Source organism: Panthera tigris, chromosome X, assembly GCF_018350195.1.
Source record: "Panthera tigris isolate Pti1 chromosome X, P.tigris_Pti1_mat1.1, whole genome shotgun sequence".
In the NCBI taxonomy this organism is placed as follows: Eukaryota; Metazoa; Chordata; class Mammalia; order Carnivora; family Felidae; genus Panthera; species Panthera tigris.
Window position 1 is genome coordinate 70949210 of NC_056677.1, and position 22355 is coordinate 70971564.

The 22355-nt window shown below is 35.2% G+C and overlaps 1 protein-coding gene across 3 annotated transcripts in view; it reads right to left on the reverse strand.

Annotated features, from left to right (window-relative positions):
• Positions 1-2152: 2152 nt before the first annotated feature.
• The window catches only part of APOOL (apolipoprotein O like), a 94604-nt gene continuing 74401 nt past the window's right edge, over positions 2153-22355 (reverse strand). The window contains exons 6-9 of one of the 3 annotated variants that reach the window (XM_007093298.3): positions 20211-20302; positions 17107-17220; positions 16782-16899; positions 2153-2403 (exon numbers count right to left, since the gene is read on the reverse strand). In XM_007093298.3, the coding sequence (XP_007093360.2) occupies positions 2315-2403; positions 16782-16899; positions 17107-17220; positions 20211-20302 (413 nt within the window). In that variant the 3' untranslated portion in view covers positions 2153-2314. The other 2 variants (XM_042973721.1, XM_042973722.1) reach the window with 2 other exon arrangements.

Below are 22355 nucleotides of genomic sequence, written 5' to 3' on the forward strand. Positions count from 1 at the left end.
AAGACAACTATGTCATAATATTATGACTGATGAGTTAGAAGAATAGGGTAACAGACACTATATGTTAACTGAAACTCAACACCCATTCCATATCCCTTACTCCTTGCCTTCCTCACCACAGAAAAAAAGTATGATTTGCCAATTTTCCTTGAGCTAAGTGTGGCCACATGACGAGTTTTGGTCAAGATATAGACAAGAATTCTGAGAGGAGTTCAAAGAAAGCATTTACTTTTCTGATAATAGAGGGTCAGAATCATCTAGTACATTTATCCTAATTTTTCTTCCTATTTTGAATGTGTAGGTGCTCCCCAGAGAAACAACAGCCATTTTATGAATATAAGGTGACAAATTGACATACTAAAGAGCAGAGTGGAAAGAGAAAATGTTTAGGTCCTTGATGTCACTAATAAGCTACTGAACTAACCCTGTACTAATTCCATACTTGAAATAGACTCTTATTTAAGCTACTGTTAACTGGTTTACTGCTACCTGCAAACAGAACACATTCTGAAGTGACAGAAAGCAAGACTGATGAAGGGCAGATGGAGGGCTATTGTAACAATCCAGGAAGGTGATGATGAAAACTTGAACGGGAGCAAGGATTAGAGAAGAGTAGAGAATGCAGAGTGGATTTGAAAAACATATAAATAAGAGAGATGTAGAGACAATTCAGTTTTAAGCATATTCATATTGGGGATATATATGGAATGTAAGGTAGATGCAATAATAAATAACTAGAAAATAGGTCTACGGCTCTAGAGAAATATGGGAGCTGGAAATATAAATGGTAAGGAAATATAAATGGTGGCTGAAGCCAGTGAAGTATGTTGAATGAAAATGAGAGATCACATAAAATGAGAAACGATGACTAGGAATGCAACCTGAAGAACCACAGCATTTACGGGATTCAGAGCAAGAGAAGGATAAAGAATGACAAGATAAGCAGGAATAACAGAAAAGGGAGGAGTCAGTTTCAAGGAGGGAGTGTTCAAGAGTCAATAATTCCAGAAAATTCAAATAGGTATAGAGGCCAGGGATCACAAGTTAGTATGGAATCAAAAGTGAAGAAGTAAGAAAGTGACACTATTTTTTTATGAAGTATGAAAATCATAGAAAAGAGAAAGGAAAGATAGCTTGTGAAGTAGAGGCAGGGTCAAAGAAAGGTTTTTGTTGGAGCGCTTGGGTGGCTCAGTTGGTTGGATGTCTGATTCTTGATTTCAGCTCACGTCATGATCTCATGGTTTCTAAGTTTGAGTGCCTCACTGAGTTCCACGCTAAAAGTGTGGAACCTGCTTGGGATTCTCTTTCCCTTTCTCCCTCTCTGCCCCACCCTGCATGCTCTCTCTTTCCCAAAATAAATAAATAAACTTTTAATTTTACTGTTGTTTTTGGACAAAGACTATCTGAAGCTATTTAGAGACTGAGGAAAAGAAACAAATGAAAAGAGAAAACAAAGACTGAAGATTAAACAGGATGGAATATGGTACTGGAAAACATGGGAAAGAATGAGATCAGGAACACAAATAAATATTAGCCTTAATGAGGGGGGTATATGGCTGAAAAAAAGGTAAGTCTTGAAGGTAGTGGAGAAGAAGTTGAAAATGGTCATGTCTAATAGCTAATTTTTTTCCCTGTATGTAATAGGAGACAGTCATCTTTGGTGGGTACAGGAGACTTGAGAATAAAAGGTTTGTAGTACCTCTCCTGAAGAACAGAATAGGAAACCACCTAAGGAGCCAGTAAGATTGGTAAGCAGCACTGGGGTCTTTTGTAGAATATGGTCTTCTTAAATAGAGGTGTTTTTGTACATTTAAGAGGAGTTAACATTAATAAAACAAAGAGACGAAGCCAAGTCCAAGTGTCATAAAATACGAATATTTTATTCCAGCTCTGGTAAATGAAAAAGTGGGGAACACATCCTTCCACACAATATTCTAATTTAGCTGACATTAGTTTCAAAAAGGTAAAACAAATATATATGTGTATCTGTATAAATATTTATGTGCCCACAAGCATATTTGCTCAGACTTTAGTCTCATCAGTGTTTTTTAGTCTATTAAAAACCGCTAAAAATCATTAAATGCATCCCAATACTTCTACTTCTGCCTCTTCGTCAATCATTTAATATTGTTTGAATTGAATTCAGTTTGTGTTTTAATCACTTATGTGATTAGTCAAACTGTACATTACATTAGAAGATGTATGGGAAAAACTTGGTTTAGGTTATATTCTATGTATCACAGTTACCCTTTACATGATTTTTTCATCATTATTTTCAACTTCACACATCTTGTAGCTCTCTATGCAGACTATTTCAGCTTCTAGTGCTGTACATATCTATATCTTCTGGATGGGACTGCCCGTGATCCATGAGCTTGGGGTCAGGCATAAACTGTGTAGCACCTGATAAAGTAGTAAAATGAAAAAAAAAATTAGTCATTCATTTCACAGATTTATTGTTGGTACTGGGAATGCAGCAATGAATAAAATAAAAATCTCTGTCGACATCGACCTAACATTTAAGTTGGGCAAGAGAGATAATAAATTAAGTAAAAGATATATCAGATGATAGTGCTATGCAAAAAATGAAACAGGGAGGGGCATATAGAGTGCTTGAGTGATTTGCAATTTTAAACACGGTGGCCTTCTAGTTAGGTAATAACTGAGCAAAGAACTGAAGGAGGTGAGTGAGGGTGTGAGCCCTGTAGATATTGGAGGAAAATACCTTGCAAGTATAATGGACCTGATGCATGTCTGAGGAAACACAACATGGTCAATATGGCTGGAACAGACTAGGTAAGATGTGGTGATTGTGGGTACAGTGAGAATGATAGAAGATATGATCAGAAAACAACAGAAAGCTAAGCCACACAGGGCTGTAGTGTTTCTCTTTTATTTTAATGCTAGATGGACAATTTTGAGCAGAGCAGTGACATGATGTTGTATTTTTTAAAAGATCACTCTTGTCTGTGGGGAGAAGAGACTATAGGTAAATAAGGGTGGAAGTGGGCAGACCAGTAGCTGTGGAGGTGGTGAAAAGGGATTGGATTCTGGGTAACTTCTAAAGGTGGAATGGACAGAATTCCCCAAGTGGTTTGGACATGCTATGTGAGAGAGACTCTAACTTGAGAAACTAGAAGGATGGAGTTGACATTTACAGAGATAGGGAAAAATGTGGGAGAAGCATGGGAAAGGCAAGTGAAGTGCCAAGTTTTGGATGTGTTAAATTTGTATTGCTAACTAGATATCTGAGTACAAATGTTGAGTAATCTGTTGGAAATCTGAGTCTCTACAGCTCAGGAGAGGCCTTGGCTGCTTTATAAATTTTATAGTACTAATTTATATATGACATTCAAATTACAGGACTATGAGATCATCTAGAGCATCAGAGAAGAGGTCCTTTGATGAATGCGCCCTGTGGATACTCCAATTTTTTGAGTTAAATAAAATTAGGAGAATGTATGAGAGAAGGCTGAGAAGGAACAACCAGTCAAGTGAAGTGAGAGACTCAAGAGCAAGTGGTATCCGACAAGCCAAGTGAAGAGATTCTTTCAACGAGGAGGGAGTAATCTTTTGTGTTAAAAATTACTGAGGGACTGCATAAGATGGCGATTGAAAATGTACCGGAGTTGGCAATATGTGGATCAATAATGATCTTGATAAGCGGATATTGTGCCAGACAAGATACTACATTATTTTCCTTCATTATCTCATATTACCACCATGAGACAGATGATATTTTTATATTATCCTTGTTTTACAGATAAGGAAATTTTAATTCAGAGAGATCAAGAAAATTGACTAATCTCACTTAGTTGATAAGTGGAGCCAAGACTGAATCCAGGTTAGTTTGACTCTCCAACACAACAACCGTGGCTCCTGTAAAAAGGGGGCTAGAGTAGTAACAATGTCACACAATTATTTTTAATATTCAGTATAATAATACATACAAAGTTCTGCATATAACAACCTGGGCATGGCAAGTAGACAAGAAACAACTATTTTTATATTTACTTTATAAGATTTTAATTTTTTTCAGAAACTTGTTTTTATTTAAAATGTTTTTCAAAATGATTTATTTTAAAATAATTTTGTTACATTTGGGAAACATATCTTTTTCCCATAGAGGAATTTAATTTATAGTTTTATGATAAAAACAAAGGGGAGAAATAGATTTACATACAATCATTTATGCCTATCTCTTAAGAAACTTTTTCTATTTCATAAAGTGTGATATATCTATATATAACTTCACCACATATATTAAAAAAATCATAAGTAATCACTATCCATACACTAATACAGTTCTCCATAGGATAGTAATTTTTTTTTTTTTTTGGATAGAAATTCTTAACATGGGGTCCCTTTGGAGGTCTGTGGATAAAGTTCATGTAACCTATGAATTTAAATGTAGTAAATTTGTCTTTATTTTCATTAACCTCCGACTGAAAATGAACATTTTCTTCAATAATGAATGAAGGCAACAAACCACAACAGTATTAGCATGACCTTAGATTCTGTCACTAATAGAAATCATAAATATTTTCATATCATGCTGCAGTTGCAAATATCTTGAAATATTTGTACTTAGCACAACTTTAAAACTATGGCTTTTATTATATATGTTAGATACTGTTGTTAAATAACTTTAAGGGAGCTCATATATTACCATATATTTTGTTTTATCCATTTGAAAGCATTATTCTGAGAAGGGGTCCATAACACACAAAAAAGGTTAAAAAACTGGTTCTGCCTCCTCCCTTCTCATTGTATCTTTAACCGCCACCTTTGCTCAGTATGAGTGAAAAGTGTACTAAGAGAGTTTTCTTCTTATCAGACATAATATAGTAAGCGTATGACAAATAATTATTTTATATAAGTCTGAATGTGCCTAATTTGCTTAACAATGCCCATCAGTTGACTAAGTTCTCTAACACTTCTACTTACTTCCTTAATATATTCTTGTCTACAGTCTAGCCAAAGCTTCAGCTCACCCAAGTTTGAAAGGCCCCTTTGCATTTGGATCTCTCTCTCTCAAAATCTGTTGAAAAGTTTCAAAATTTTAATTTATCCATACCTTATGTCAGGCAAGACATATGCATAGAGAAATGCCTTTGGAGCTTTTCCTACAATCCACCTGCCTAACCTCTGGAGATTCTGATTTATAAGTCTTAGAGTGAATTTTAGGAAAAACAAACAAAAAAAACAACTTCAGTAATTGTAACATGGATCCCTCTGGTTTAGAACCACTTAATATAGGTCACTTGTTTTCTGCCTTTTAAAAAAGATTCATCTGCTTTTCTGAATAATTAAGGATTACATCTTTTGCTTTAGAAATTTCTTCACCCCTTGAGCTGATCAAGGGCTCCCTGTCTTCCCAAAGGATTAGCAGTCATAAAACTCTTCTTGAATCTCAATCCCCTAACCCTTTTCTTTGCAATCTACCATATTTTTAATCCTTCATAAAAAGTTGTTTTTATACATAAAGTTTTTTAGAAGACTTTTTAAAAAGCTGGTGGTAGCATGTTGTGATGAGCACAGGTGTTATATGGAAGTATCAAATTACTATACGCTACACCTGAAACTACTATTACATTGCATGTTAACTAACTGGAATTTAAATAAAACTTTAAAAAAAAAAAGAGCTGGTGTGGGGTACCTGGGTGGCTCAGTTGGTTGAGTGTCTGACTCTTGATTTCAGGTCATGATCTCACAGTTTTGTGGGTTCAAGTCTCACATCAGGCTCTGTGGGCTCACCCTGCAGAGCCTGCTCAGGATTCTCTACTCACCCCCCCTCTCTGCCCCTCTCCTGCTCATACTCTCTCTTTCTCAAATAATAAGATAACATTTTAAAAAAAGAGCTGGCATTACAACAAATAGGAAAAAGTAAAGATATTTAAAGTTATAAAATAAAAATAAATTAGTGCCTTAAAAAGCCCTTAGGTGTTATCTATTCACTGATAATTTAGTTCACATATTATCTCATTTATATTTCAAGCAGTTAGGTACCAAAAAGTGGGACAGATCACTAATAAATTCCTGAGTGAAATTAAGATTGTTAAAAATTCAATTTTTGTTTCTTTTGTATAAATTTGAGATCATATTCAGCGTTCAGCTCATCAGTAATTGAAATACTTAAATATACTAGTCACTGCAAGTTACTTTCTCACCCTTTGTTCTATTCCTTTCATTCTTTTTTCTCTCTTTGCTTCACTTTAGCTATATTCTATTGAATTGTATCTGAGTTCATTACTTCTGTCCTCTTTTACACAGTTGGCTCTTAAATCCATCCAATGAGTCCTTAGCTTCAGGTACTATATTTTTCACTTCTAGAATATCTGCTTGATTTTTTAGATTCCAATTCCTATGAAAATCTCCATTTTTTCATCTATTTTGTTCTTGTTTTCTATTTAACATATTAATCACAGTTAAAGTCCTTGTCTGCTAACTTCAATATTTAGATCACCTGTGGGTTTGCTGTCATTTTTGTCAGTCACATCTTCCTACTTTGTTTGTTTATATGGTGGACATAGAAAGCATGGTATCTTCTACCAGAGAAGTGACCCTTTTCCTCTTAAGGAAGGGTAAGGTACTTATCATCTTAATCCAGACACTGAGCTGAGTTACAGTTAATAAGAGTCACTCAACCTCTGGTTCCTCTCTTTTCTTCAGGTATAGCACTCCAAAGGTGCTGATTGAGAGCCTGATGAGTTTCTGTCTCCCTTGCTATGAAAGACTAGGAAATATGGTTTTGCCCTTCAGATGTTTGGAGCTTAGCTATTTAGTCTCTTGTCCCATAGAAAATCTGGCAAATATTATGAGGGGGAGATGAGTCGTGTATTTATGGCACACCTCATCCTTTTACAAGTAGTATCAGCAATCTTTTTCTGCAATGGGCTGGAGTAAATATTTTGATTTTGTAAACCGTAAGGTCTCCTTTGCTCAATTCTGCAACTGTAGTATGAAAGCAGCCACAGTCAATATATAAATGAATGAGTGTACCTGTATTCCAATAAAACTTTATTTACAGACATTAAGACTTACATTTCATATGTTCTCTTTTCAAAAAATGTATTTTTTATTTATTTACAATGTTTTTATTTTTTTCAACCATTTAAACCATGTAGAAACTATTCTTGGCTTGTGGAAGGTACAAAAATAGATGGTGAGCCAGATTTAGCACAAAGGCCATAGTCAGCCAACCTCTGGTTTAGAGGGACATTAATCTTGTGAGAATGAGAGAGATTTCATTCTGCTTTCATCAGATTTCAGAGGTCCATGTAACCAAATTTCCTAATTTGTTATTCCTAAAATAACATAATTTTTATTATAAATGTATATGGATGACAGAGAACAAATGAACTCATATTCAGAGCCACAACATATAATTGGATAGTATACCCAACATAGTCTGTACGGTGGTAAGTAGTAGCTATGACTAGGCTCTCTAGCTAAATAATGTGCTCCCAAACTTTGCTCAATGGAAATAATCTTGTTTATCAGCAAAATGGCTAATTACTCTAGGCAAATGATGATATTTTCTAACACAATGAGACCTTAGCATGTGGTTGACATTGTGCTTTGTGCTTTACATGCAACATCTCATTTAATCCTCACAACTATGTGAGAAAAACACTATTATCTCCCATTTATGGATGAAGGGACAGGCTTGAGATATTTGATAATTTGCCACAGGTAACAGAACTAGCAAATGTTGGATCTAGGATTCAGATCCAGGTCTTATTCTTAAATCTGTGCTCCTAATTACTACTGTATTCCATGTCTTGGACCTTTAAGATTGCATGTGAAATGTCAAAATGATGAACCCAAAAAGTATTCTGTATAATCAACTCTGAATGATATATGATAAGGAATAAGGATGAATAGTACTGGCAAATCTTGCTCTTCTACATGTGAACTTTGAATGATTTTCATATACATTATCCATTACAAGTGGGTAAAATGTTCCAGAATCCAGATGTGTGAAGAAAAAACATTGACTAGGGACGGTTCGGTGCCACTGTTAAGGTGTAATGTATATCATCTCTACAAAGATACTCTGAAATTGACAGGTGTTTAGAAAGCTGACGGGATATATTATATACTTGTGGGAATATGATCATCTGTGGATTATCAGAAAGAGTCTAGGGGCGCCTGGGTGGCTTGGTCAGTTAAGCGTCTGACTTCGGCTCAGGTCATTATCTCACGGTCTGTGAGTTCGAGCCCCACGTCGGGCTCTGTGCTGACAGTTCAGAGCCTGGAGCCTGTTTCAGATTCTGTGTCTCCCTCTCTCTCTCTGCCCCTCCCCTGTTCATGCTCTGTCTCGCTCTGTCTCAAAAATAAATAAACGTTAAAAAAAATTAAAAAGAAAAAAAAGAAAGTCTAAAACTGCAAACCATCCTGAAACAGAGAAGATGGTGGCAGAGTAGAAGGATTCTAGGCCTACCTTAACCCATGAATACAACTAGATAACTGTCAAGTAATCCTAAATACCACAGAAATCGACAAGAAGACTGGAAGAACAAACTCCACAACTAAAGGTAGAAAGAAGACCACATTAAAGAAAGTAAATAGTGTGGAGATGAGGTTTAGAAGAAAAATAGATGGTGACCACTACAGTGGGCAGGTTGTTGTAGTCTCAGAGAAGAGTGACAGACAAACATACAGAGGAGTGCACAGGGAAACTGAATCCCCATAGCAAATTGTCTTGGAAAGTGAGAGGGCCCAAATTTTAGGAGTGCTTCCAATCAGTGTGGTTTAAAGCCTGAGTCCTAAAGGTCAGTGGGCTTGGCTCAAGGAGAGCCTGGAAGCATTGGAGCTGCTCTTGGAAAGAAGGCAAAGCAAACAGCTTGTGGACATACAGTGTGGAAACAACAATCTGAAGAATACCTGGGGCACACAGTGCAGTGGTTATTTGCTCATCTCAGAGCCCGCCCAAGAGAGGCAGCATTCACAGAAAGACCCCTCCAGAAACAAAGGAACTGACAGACACCAACTCCCCAAACCCTGGCCCCTCAACATGCACAGAGCCAAATGCAGAAACCAGCACGTCCCCCACACTCACTACCTAACTTACTTATAACAAGCTATGCCCCCACACCTGATGGAAGTACCCCTCCTAGGCATACTTGCCTCAGTCCCAGAGCAGAGGGCCCTCTCCCCCAGAAGACCAGCCCCAACCCCTACCCAACTATGTCTCCCAACCCGGGAGATTTGCAGGACCTCAGTTCTGGCAGTGGTGGTGATAGGTCTCATTTCACAAGTACACCAGAGCACACCAAGTTAAAACTCGCCACATTCAGACCAGGGACCAAACACTGCCCACAACAGGCAAATAGAGCCTCTGCAGACAACTGTCCTAAATAAAGGACAAAGTGGCCAGGACATAGTAATAGAGCACAGGCAGGACACTCCTGGAAACACCAGGCCCCGGAGAACAGGGAACACAATACTAGAGGGCACTACAAGACATCTTCATAAGACCATTACCCCCAAGAACAGAAGATGTAGCTGACTTTTCTAACACACAGAAGCAGGCACAGAACCTTAGACAAAATGAGAAGACAGGGGGTTTTGTCCTCAATGAAAGAACAATACAAGATGACAATCAGAGAGCTAAGTGAAACAGATATAAGTAACATGTCTAATAGAGAATTGAAATAAATGTTCATAAAGACACTCATTGGAATTGAGGAGAGTGGAAGGCATCAATGAGACTCTTAAAACAGAGATTCCTTAAAACAGGAATAATAGAGTACAGATATATGGTTCAATAAACAAAATGAGAAACACACTTGATGGAATTAACACTATGCTGTAAAAAGAGGAATGAATTAATGACCTAGAAGACAGAATAATGGAAAGTAATCAACTTGAAAAAAAGAAAGAAAAAAGAATTATACAAAATGAGAACAGACTTAGAGCACTCAGTGACTCCATCAACAGTAATATTATTCACATTACAGGAATACCAGAGGAAGAATATTCACATTATAGGAATACCAGAGGAAGAAGAGAGAAAAAGGGGAACAGAAGATGTATTTGAAGAGATAATAGCTAAAAAGTTCCTTAATCTGGGGAGGAAAGAGATCTAATAGGCACAGAGAATCTGCAACAAAATAAATAAAAGCAGATCCACACTAAGACATACTATAAATGACAAAATATAGTGGTAAAGAAAAAAAAAAATTTAAAGTGGAAAGACAAAAGTAGACAGTTACATACAAGGGAAAACCCATAAGGCTACCTAGAGATTTTTCAGCATGAACTTTGCAAGCCAGAAGGGAGTGGCATGATATATTCAAAGTGCTTAATGGGAAAAATCTGCAGCCAATAATACTCTACTCAGCAAGGCTTTAAGAATACAAAAAGAGATAAAGAGTTTACCAGATAAACAAAAACTAAATGAGTTTGTGTCCACTAAACCAGCCCTGAAAGAAATACTAAAGGGAGCTCTTAGAGTGGAAAGGAAAGACCAAAATTGACAGTATACAAGTAGGAAACACAAAAGCAGGAACAATGATTTTTTCTGTAAAAATCGGTCAAGGAACTCACAAAATGTAAGGATATAAAATATGAAACCATATACCTAAAACATGGAGAGGAGAGGAATTTAGAATGGGTTCAGGGGCGCCTGGGTAGCTCAGTTGGTTGAGTGTCCGACTCTTGATTTTGGCTCAAGTCATGATCCCAGGTTTGTGGGATCAAGCCCCTCATTGGGTTCCACGCTGAGTGTGGAGCCTGCTTGAGATTCTCTCTACCCTCTCCCCTGCTCATTCATTCTCTCTCTAAAAAAAAAAGAATGGGTACAAACTTAAATGACCATTAGTTACTATAGACATCTTAAGCCAAAGATGTTATATACAAATTTAATGTAATGATATATCAAAAACCAGTAATAGATACACAATGAAAAAAGAGAAATCCAAATATATCACTAAGGAAAACCAGCAAACCATGGAAGAGAGAAGGAAAAGAAAAGATCAGAAGAAATCTCCCAAAACAACCACAAAACAGGTAATATATTGGCGATAAATACATATTTATCAATAATTACTTTGGATGTAAATGCTATAAAAGTTCCAATCAAGAGACATGGGGTGTCAAAGGATTAAAAAACAAAACAAAAAAAGTAACAAGATCCATCTATGTACTGCCTAGAAGAGACTCATTTTTGACCTGAAGACACCTGCAGATTGAAAGTGAGGGGATGGAGAAACATCTATCATGCAAATGGATGTCAAACAAATTTATATTGGACAAAACAGACTTTAAAACAAAGACTGTAACAAAAGTCAAAGAAGGGTACTATATAACCATAAAGGGGACATTGCAACAAGAAGACAGAACAATTTTAAATATTTATGCACCCAACATGAAAGCACCCAAATAGATAAAACAGTTAATAACAAACATAAAGGAAACTAAAAGATAATAATACAATTATAATAGGGGATGTTAACACACCCCACTTACATCAATAGAGCATCTAAAACAGAAAATCAACAAGGAAACAATTGCTTTGAATGACACACTGGACCAGATGAATTTAACAGATATATTCAAAAAATTTCATCCTAAAGTAGCAGAAAACACATTCTTTTCAAGTGCACATGCACCATTCCCCAGAAGAGATCACATATGAAGTCACAAAACAAGCTTCAATAAACTGAACAAGATTAAAGCATACCATACATCTCCTCTGACCACAATGCTATGAAAACTAGAAGTCAACCACAAGAAAAAATCTGGAAAGACCACAAACACATGGAGTTTAGTTAAAGAAAATGCTACTAAACAATAAATGGTTCACCAGGAAATAAAAGAAGATAGAAAAAAAATACATGGAAACATTAAAATAAAAACACAATTCAAAACCTTTGGGACCAGCAAAAGTGGTTCTAAGACGGAAGTATACAGCAATACAGGCTATCTCTAGAAGCAAGAAAAATATCAAATGACCAGCCTAACCTTACACCTAAAGGAACTAGAAAAAGAATGAAAAAACAAAACCTAAAAACAACAAAAAGGAGGAAATAATAAAGATTAAAGCAGAAAAAATGATATGGAAATTAAAAATACAACAGGTCAATGAAACCAGGAGCTGGTACTTTGAAAAACCTGATAAACTTGATGAATGTACAGCCAGACTTATCAAGAAAAAAAGGGAAAGGAGTCCAATAAATCAAATCATAAATGAGAGAGGAGAAATAAAACTAACACTACAGAAATACAATTATAAGAGAATATTATGAAAAATTATATGCCAACAAATTGGACAACCTAGAGGAAATGGATAAATTCCTAGAAATATATAAACTACCAAAGATGAAACAGGAAGAAATAGAAATTTTGAACTGAATAGATGCAGAAAAAGCATTTGACAAAGTACTTCCATTCATGATGAAAACCCTTAACAAAGTAGATTTAGAGGGAACATACGTCAACATAATAAAGGCCATATATGAAAAACCCATAGCTAATAATACCATATTCCATGGGGAAAAAACAGAGCTGTTCCCCTATGGGCAGAAATAACACAAGGATGTCAACCCTCGGTTTTATTTAACATAGTACTGGAAGTCTTAGCTATAGCAATCAGACAACAAAAAGAAATAAAAGGCATCCAAATTGGCATGGAATAAGTAAAACTTGCAATCTCTGCAGATGACATGATACTATATATAGAAAACCCTAGAGGGGAGCCTGGGTGGCTCAGTCAGTTAAGCATCTGACTTCGGCTCAGGTCATGATCTTGTAGTCTGTGAGTTTGAGCCCCATGTCGGGCTCTGTGCTGACAGCTCGGAGCCTGGAGCCTGCTACAGATTCTGTGTCTCCCTCTCTCTCTCTGCCCCTCCCTGTTCGTGCTCTGTCTCTCTTGCTCTCAAAAATAAATAAAACATAAAATTAAAAAAAAAAAAAAACCCTGAAGACTCGACCAAAAAAATGCTAGAACTGATTAATGAATTCATTAAAGTCGCAGGATACAAAATCAACATGCAGAAATCTGTTGCATTTCTATACACCAAGAATAAAGCAGAAGAGAGGTGCCTGGGTGGCTCAGTCAGTTAAGCGTCCAACTTCAGCTCAGGTCATGATCTCTCCATTCCCGAGTTCAAGTCCCAAGTCGGGTTTTGTGCTGACAGTACGGAGACTGTAGCCTGCTTTGGATTCTGTGTCTCCCCCTCTTTCTACCTTTCCCCTGCTCATGCTCTGTCTCTCTCTCTCAAAAATAAACATTAAAAAAAAAAACTTTTAAAAAAGACTGAAGCAGGAGAAAGACATTATGGAATCAATACCATTTACAACTGAACCATAAACAATAAGATACTTAGGAATAAACCTAACCAGAGGTGAAAGACCTTTACTCAGAAAACTATTAACACTGATGAAAGAAATTGAAGAGGACTCCAAGAAATGGAAAGACACTCCATGCCATGGATCAGAAGAACAAATATTCTTAAAATATCTACGTAAAGCAATCTACACATTTAATGCAATCCCTATCAAAATACCACCAGCACTTTTCACAAAGCTAGACCAAACAGTTCTAAAATTTCTATGGAACCACAAAAGACCCCAAAGTGCCAAAGCAACCTGGAAAATGAAAAGCAAAGTTGTAGGCATTACAATTCCTGACTTTAAGTTACATTACTACACTGTAGTGATCAAAACAGTATGGTACTGGCACAAAAATAGACACATTGATAAAAATGAACAGAATAGAAAACACAGAAGTGAACTGACAACTGTGTGGTCAATTAAACTTTGACAAAGCAGCAAAGAATATCCAATGGGAAAAGAATGTCTCTTCAACAAATGGTGTTGGGAAAATTGGACAGCCACATACAAAACAATGAAACGGGACCACTTTCTTACATCATACACAAAAAATAAATTCAAAATGTATTAAAAGACCTAAATGTTAGACCTGAAACCATCAAAATTCTGGGGGAGAACACAGGCAATAACTTCAACATTGCCTGTAGCAACTTCTTTCTAGATATGTCTCCCGAGGCAACAAGTGATAGAATAAATAAGAACATCAGAAAGAGTTATTGTAATTACATTCCATATATTCAAGAAGGTAGAAAAGAAACTGAGCAAGTTAAGTAGATGTATGAAAATATTAAAAAGGGCCAGATCAAACTTCTAGAGATTTAAACCACGATGTCTGAGATGAAAAATACATTTTATGGAATTACAGCAGATTAGGCATTACAAAACAAAAAATGATGAACTTAAATGCACAAGAGAAAATATCCAAAATGAAAGAGAGTAAAAAAAATAAACTATAGGGACTATATCAAAATAAAAGCTTCTGTACAGCAAAGGAAACAATCAACAAAACCAAAAGGCCATGTATGGAATGGGAGACGATATTTGCAAATGACATATCTGAAAACAGGTTAGTATACAAAATATTTAAAGAGTTTACAAAATGCAATGCCCCAAAATCTAATAATCCAATAAAAACTAGGCAGAAGACATGAATAGACATTTTTCCAAAGAAGACATAGAGATGGCCAACAGACACATGAAAAGATGGTAAACTTCACTGATTATTAGGGAAATGTAAATCAAGACTACAATAAGATATTACCTCACACCTGTCAGAATGGCTAAATTCAACAACACAAGAAACAATAAGTGTTGGCAAGGATGTGGAGAAAAGGGAACCCTCTTACACTCTTGGTGGGAATGCAAACTGGGTCAGCAACTCTGGAAAACAGTATAGAGGTTCTTCAAAAAGTTAAAAATAGAATTACCCTATGATTCAGCAATTGTACTAGTGGGTATCTATCCAAAGGATACAAAAACACTAATTCAAAGCGATACATGCACCCCTATGTTTCTAGCAGCATTATTTACAATAGCCAAGATATGGAAGCAGCCCATGTGTCCATTGATGGATGAATGGAGAAAGATGTGGTGTATGTGTGCATACAATGGGAGTATTATTTAGCCATGAGAAAGAATGAAATCTTGCAATTTGCAACAACACAGATAAAAAGTATAATGCTAAGCAAAATAAGTCAATCAGAGAAAGACAAATACCATATGATTTCACTCATATGTAGAAGTTAAGAAACAAGTATCATATGATTTCAATATATAGAAATTAAAAACAAAACAAATAACCAAGAGAAAAAAGAAGAGAGAGAAAGAGGGACACGCCAACTAACAGACTTTTAACTGCTGAGAACAAACTGATGGTTACCAAAGGGGAGCTAGGTGGGGGGGATGCATGAATAGTTTATGGGGATTAAGGAGCACACTTGTGATGAGCATAAGGTATTGTATAGAAGTGTTGAATCAATATATTGTACACCTGACACTAATACAGTGTTTGTTAACTATACTGAAATTGAAATTAAATAATAACAAAAATAAATACTGTAAATCATCAGATTGGAATTGAGAGGTGGCATAATAAAACAGTAAAACTCTTATCAGGCTTGTTACTCAGTGACAGCTTTTATAAAGATTAACATAGAGGAGACAGTTGAAATCAGAGACTAAACTCTGGTTTTAAATGAGATAATCTATACACAATAGAAAGAGTTTGGACTTTGGTGTTAGGAAGATCCAGGCTATAAATACAACTCTACTACTCATAAGCTATAGGATTTTGGAGAAGTTACTTAAGCTTCCTAAGTCTGAATCTGTTCATCATGAAATGGTCATAATTACATGTACACAAGAGTTTTTTGTTTTGTTTTGCTTTTGGGTGAGAATAACATATTATATTTATAGCTCTTTACACCACAGTAGGTGATCAGTATAGGGCACATATTATCATTACTTCCTACTGCCTTATCTCTGAGTTGGTCCTGCTTCCTTTGCAATAAAACAATGAGCGTTCACATTGTACAGAGAGACAATCCTGTGCAACCCAGGAACTAGTGAGTTTATGTGAATACACTCCTCAAATGGTATTAAACACTCTGTTGCCTTTTTAATGATTGCAATAAAACCATGGTAGTATTTGCCTAGAAAGTATAATTGTCACTATGTGGCCCTACAAAGTATTAATTGCCAGCATCTAATATTAAAAAGTTCTTAGTATTATAATTGGTGTTATTTCACTATTTCATGCTGAATGTTCTCCTGGTATCTAAAGTAAATAAAAGTGATGGTGGAAACTAAGAATGATAAGGGTATACAGCGTAAGAAATGGAAAGCTAATATTTCTTTTATGTAGATTTGACTCATAGTCTATAAATTGGAATCTTCTACATTAGGTGCATATGTAATTAGGAGGCACATTTTCCTCCACCTCATCACAAAGCTCACATTTATAGAGTGATTTAAATGCTTCACTCATCCAACCCACCAGTGCTACTCTATATTTCCATATGCAAAGATTGGTATTATGAACTATGTGGCAATTAGAGTCCCAAGTACCCAAGTATCTCATTATCTAAAAAGATATATAGACTACTATGTTATAGGAAACACATATATATATAGGACTACATATATATATATATATATATATATATATATATATATATATACATATATATACATACACACATATATACATGTATATACATATACATATATATATACACACATATATACATATACATATATATACATATACATATATATATATATATATATGTAGTCCTATATATAGGACTACTATGTTTTTCCTGTTATAGGGAAAAAACATTTATGAAGAAAGCACAAAAATAAGTTCAAACTACTACTAACAATACTATAAAATTATTTAAGAAAAGAAGGAAAACAAAATTGAATTATTTCCAACAAACCTGAGGTAGATTCCGATTCTGTCTTTGTTTCAAAGATGAGTTCTGTTGACAAAGGCACTGAAAATTTCAGGTTGTGAGTTGTTTTTGCAGATATTTCTATTTCACCAGAGTTTTCTATCTGTTTAACAAAAAGATTTTTCCTTCATAAGTAAATCATATTGCTAAAACAATAAAACATACTAAAAATGTACAGCATGCAATGATATTATGTTTCTTCATCTTTCATTCTACCCTTGAACTTTGTCCAGGACTCCCATTATAAGCCAATCTCCCACCCCAACCAAGAAAACTCAATGTCTACCTTTTTGATTCATTTAAACTCTACCTTAGTTCTTTCTTTAGGTTTAGGGAGTGACTCTTTTTTGTTGTTTTTTGTCCACAATGATTTAACTGCTTCATAAATTTGCTGGCTTGTAGTATATGCCTTTTTCCCAGTTACCTAATTAAAACAAGAAGTGAGTCAAATAAGTTATATTTTTAAAAGGTAAAATAACAAGAATTAAAAAAAAATTATGTCAGGTATTTTATGTGAAGACTCAGGACAGAATCAATGTCACAGATTTAAATCTCTAGATCATATAACACAAAGCCTCATTTTCTAAATCTTACATGAAAAATTATTCGCTTCATGTAAAAATCTAAAAAATGTATAGTTACTACATCACCAAGAGTGAATCCTAATGTAAACTGTGGACTTTGGGTGATATGTGTCAATGTAGGCTTATCAACTGCAAAAAATGTACCACTCTAGTGGGGTATGCCGATAATGGAAGATACTAAGCACGTGTGGGAACAGGGTGTGTATAGGAAATCTCTTACCTCCCCCTTAATTTTGTTATGAACCTAAAACTGCTCTTAGAAAAATACTTAAAAATGTATAGTTTGCATTCACACTGTAACATGTGAATTTAAAACTATGTCTTAACAGAAGCAGGAAAGATAGTTTTGAGATAATAAACAGTTGACTGAGAAAATAAGATTTTAAGATGCTATGAAATTAATGTTTTTGTTCAAATGTTTATGGTGCTTTCTCCTGTCATAAATAAAAAGCACTAATGTATTTCTCCAGAGAATAATACTCTTCTGATAGAAACATAAAGTTAAAAATGAACTACAAACACACTGAAGAAGAGGCTGCTGTTACTTTCCTTCATATCTTTTTCCCTTTAAAAATCTTCTGATTCCTTCTATTGTTTCCCCATCCTTTTGTTCCTTATGGTTAAAGTAATTTCAATAGCTATTGATTTTTAAAGATTTAAAGAGGTTTTGGGAGATTTCCAGGATTACACTTTATATAAACATAAACTTATAAAACTTTTTAGAACTGTGACTTTCTTGCTTAGATTTTTTTTGCTAAGTATTACCTACACTTAAGAAAAGTAAATCAGTCAACTAATATAAAGAAAATCCTCTTCCTCCCCCCAATGTAACATTTGTTCACAGTTGTGTGCATATTCTTCCTGAGTTTTTCCTCTTATATGTGCATTAGGTACACACACAATTTTAAGACAAATGGAATGTTGAGACGTATAGATAGATCTACCAAAAAAGATGAGGGAGATTTATATGCACTGACATGGGTTTCCATGATGAATCACTGTAGTGAAGAGATGAGAGAACAGATATACACTACAATCTCAATTATGTTTTATTTATTTTTTTTAATATGAAATGTATTGTTAAATTGGTTTCCATACAACACCCAGTGCTCATCCCAACAGGTGCCCTCCTCAATGTCCATCACCCACCCTCCCCTCCTGCCCACCCCCATCAACCCTCAGATTGTTCTCAGTTTTTAAAAGTCTCTTATGGTTTGGCTCCCTCCCTCTCTAACTTTTTTTTTTCTTCCCCTCCCCCATGGGTTTCTGTTAAGTTTCTCAGGATCCACCTAAGAGTGAAAACATATGGTATCTGTCTTCCTCTGTATGACTTATTTCACTTAGCAGAACACTCTCCAGTTCCATCCACGTTGCTACAAAAGGCCCTATTTCATTCTTTCTTATTGCCATGTAGTATTCCATTGTGTATATAAACCACAATTTCTTTATCCATTCATCAGTTGATGGACATTTAGGCTCTTTCCATAATTTGGCTATTGTTGAAAGTACTGCTATAAACATTGGGGTACAAGTGCCTCTATGCATCAGCACTCCTGTATCCCTTAGGTAAATTCCTAGCAGTGCTATTGCTGGGTCATAGCATAGATCTATTTTTAATTTTTCGAGGAACCTCCGCACTGTTTTCCAGAGTATAGCTTGATCACATAACAAACTACAAAGGGCACTATATCTTTGTCATTCCTAAAATACTGAGTAGACAGTTTCACCTACATCAATAATTAAAGAAATGTAGTAACAAGAATACAAGTACAGAAAGTCCTTCTGGCAACACTACATACTACTTCAAGTGTAAGGGGGAAATGTTAAATGTTGCTAATTGAAAGAAACAAAAGAAGAAAAAACTGCACAACCCAAAGCTCTCCTTCTGAATCTAAATATGTATTAAAAGTAAAATACTGACACAAACTGTTCAAATCATTGAGAGAATGTTTGGATTTGTAGGTAAACTGAAAAGAAAATGACAAAACATCTATAATATGGACTCAGGGCAAGTGTTACTTAGTTCCAGGTGGTATCAAAATTGAGTTTGTGTATATAAATTTGTCTTTTTTTTTTTTTTTTTTTTTACCTCAGAAGCCTCTGTTATCTATCAATTCACTGTTCCTTGCATCATGTTAATCTGATGAACTGACAGCAGCCAGCAGGTATAATTTTCTAATTAAAAATTGAATTTCACAGAACCCAACAACAGAGCAGTATTTCTCCCCATAAATTATAATTCAGAATTCACTGTATCTGGACTTAATCCCAAAGTGGCATTTATATTGTTGAATTATATTTAAACAAATTCATCCTATTTATTTGTGAGACTAAATAATTAGGAATAGCATTTACCATGCTCAAATGTGAATGTGATTTTGCCAAGATAAGAGTTGATACCAACCATATTTCTCTGAAAATTGAATGTTGCAGATACTTATGACATTTAAATACTGTCACATTAAGAGTTTAAACAAATACTGAAATGTAGGTATCACTTAAGAAGAAATATCATATGACTTTACTCATATGAGGATTTTTAAGATATAAAACAGATGATCATAAGGGGAAGGGAAGCAAAAATAATATAAAAACAGGGAGGGGGACAAAACATAAAAGACTCTTAAATATAGAGAACAAACAGAGGGTTGCTGGAGGGGTTGTGGGAGCGGGGATTGTCTAAATGGGTAAGGAGCGTTAAGGAATCTACTCCTGAAATCAATGCTGCACTATATGCTAACTACCTTGGATATAAATTAAACAATAAAAAAATAAAAAAATAAAACAACAAGCCAAAAAAAAAAAAAGGAAAAAAAGAAAAAGAACTTACCTTTGCAATTATTATTGACTGAACTGGGTAGCAAACAGTTGCTCCTAAAGTAGCCAGTCCCAGGGGATAAGCAATTTTCTTAAACCTGGAACCTATGAATTTCAAATAAACTGTTACACTCCAAACAGATGCTAGCAGAGACTTGATACTTTTATAACTTTAATATTCTCTTTGTTCCCCTTTAAGTCATTATCCTATGTTAATTTACTCTTTAGATAATTATATCAATTAAATGGTAGCTAAAATATCCTTAAGGATCACAAATCAAATAAAACCTCTTAGTTGTCATGTCCAATTTTAGAAAATTGTTCTCAATTTAAAATTGTTAATTAACTACACATAGGGGGTTAATGATTTTCTTTTTTTTAAAAACTAGGTATTTTTTTCATATCCCAAGAAACCCAAAAGTTGTAAACACATTTGTTTCAAGTATCTCATAAGGCATGATAATATGGAGAACTGATCAACTACCATGCTTGTGACACCATGTTAAAGTGAAATGGGCTCTCTTTACATATCCTGTTTTGATTAAGTCCTTAAGAAGACAAAAGATGCAACTAACTAATCAGCTAAGGACTTTGAACTCATTTCAAAAAAGTTCCTAATCTAAGCATCCAGGAGACATTTTCAAACTTTTTTTTAACAGCAAAATCCTTTAAAATATCTTCAAAATACAATCTCACTACGAACTTCATATATAAAACTTACAAAGTTGAAGCTACTCTGGTTAGCCTGGGGGAGGAAGCTTAGTATTAAGCCCTACCTGCATGCTCTTCCCTTATCTCCCTAACACCTGTAAACACTTTCAAGGAACCCTAAGTTCTGTAGAATAGTTTGAAACCCACCACTCTAAACCATAGCTTAGTTCCAACAGACCATTGGTTCAAAACAATATGTATCTTAAATGCTTGAATGGGTACCTTGGACTCTTTAAATATGATTTGGGCAATTAGATGGTGGGATTTCTAATTGGGTAAGTACTTTTATTCTCTGAAACAGCTCTTACAACCCTTACTTTAAAAATGAAACAGCCTATTTGGCATATCAGTAAAGACTAAAGAAAAAAATAACTGGCAGGGTTTGCAAATAAAAACGAGCTATTTTTGCATCTGGCTTACCTAATAGTAAGAAAGCTTTCTACAGTCATGTCTATAAGACTGAGCTAAGGAAGGGCTGCTGGGTGGCTCAGTCAGTTAAGGGTCCAACTCTTGATTTTAGCTCAGGTCACGATCTCACAGTTTGTGAGACTGAGCCCTACATCGGGCTCTGTGCTGACAGCACGGAGCCTTCTTGGGATTCTCTCTCTCCCTCTCTGACTCTGCCCCTCCCCTGCTCACTCTCTCTCTCAAAATAAATAAATAAGCTTAAAAAAATAAGACTGAGCTTGGGAAAGGTGGGTAAGTAGGCTACTTCAACCTCTAATTTAGCTTTCTTTTGGTTTTAAACTGTTTTGTCTGGTAATGTGAAAGAGGGTCTAGATCTGTTAAAACATATCTTAAGTTGGAAGAAAATCTGTCTTAACTTGCTCCTTTACTCTTGTCCTGCTCACTATTATTCTTGTATCTATAGTTTGGTTTTTGATTTTACTGACCTAACATCTCTTAATGCAGGTTTCCTTGACTTAGCCAAATCCCCCTAATTATGCTGCTCCTAACCTTGGAAAGTGACGTTTTTTCCTTGATGTATCATTTTAAACATTAAAAAAACTTCTCTTTACTTGATAAGAAAGGCCAGTCTACCAGAAAATAAATTTCATTTGAATTAAATAGCCTTACTCCCATAAGTAGGAAAGGCTCTAGACACAGCCACTAAACAAGTTATGTACTATGAAATCACTGAGTGATTTTCCTTCTCTAGACTTCTATCTGTAGCTAATGTGATTAGACTAATCAACAGCTTTCATACATTTTTTGACCACGTCTCAAATTAAAGAATAAATTTTACATTATGAGCTATGACCTATCTTTTTTTTTTTTTCTTAAAGTAGGCTCCAGGCCCAGCATCGAGCCCAACATGGGGCTTGAACTCATAACCCTGAGGTCAAGACCTGAGTTGAGAACAAGAGTCGGGACACTTAACTGACTGAGCCACCCAGACTCCCTGACCTATGACCTATCTTACACACACACACACACACACACACAC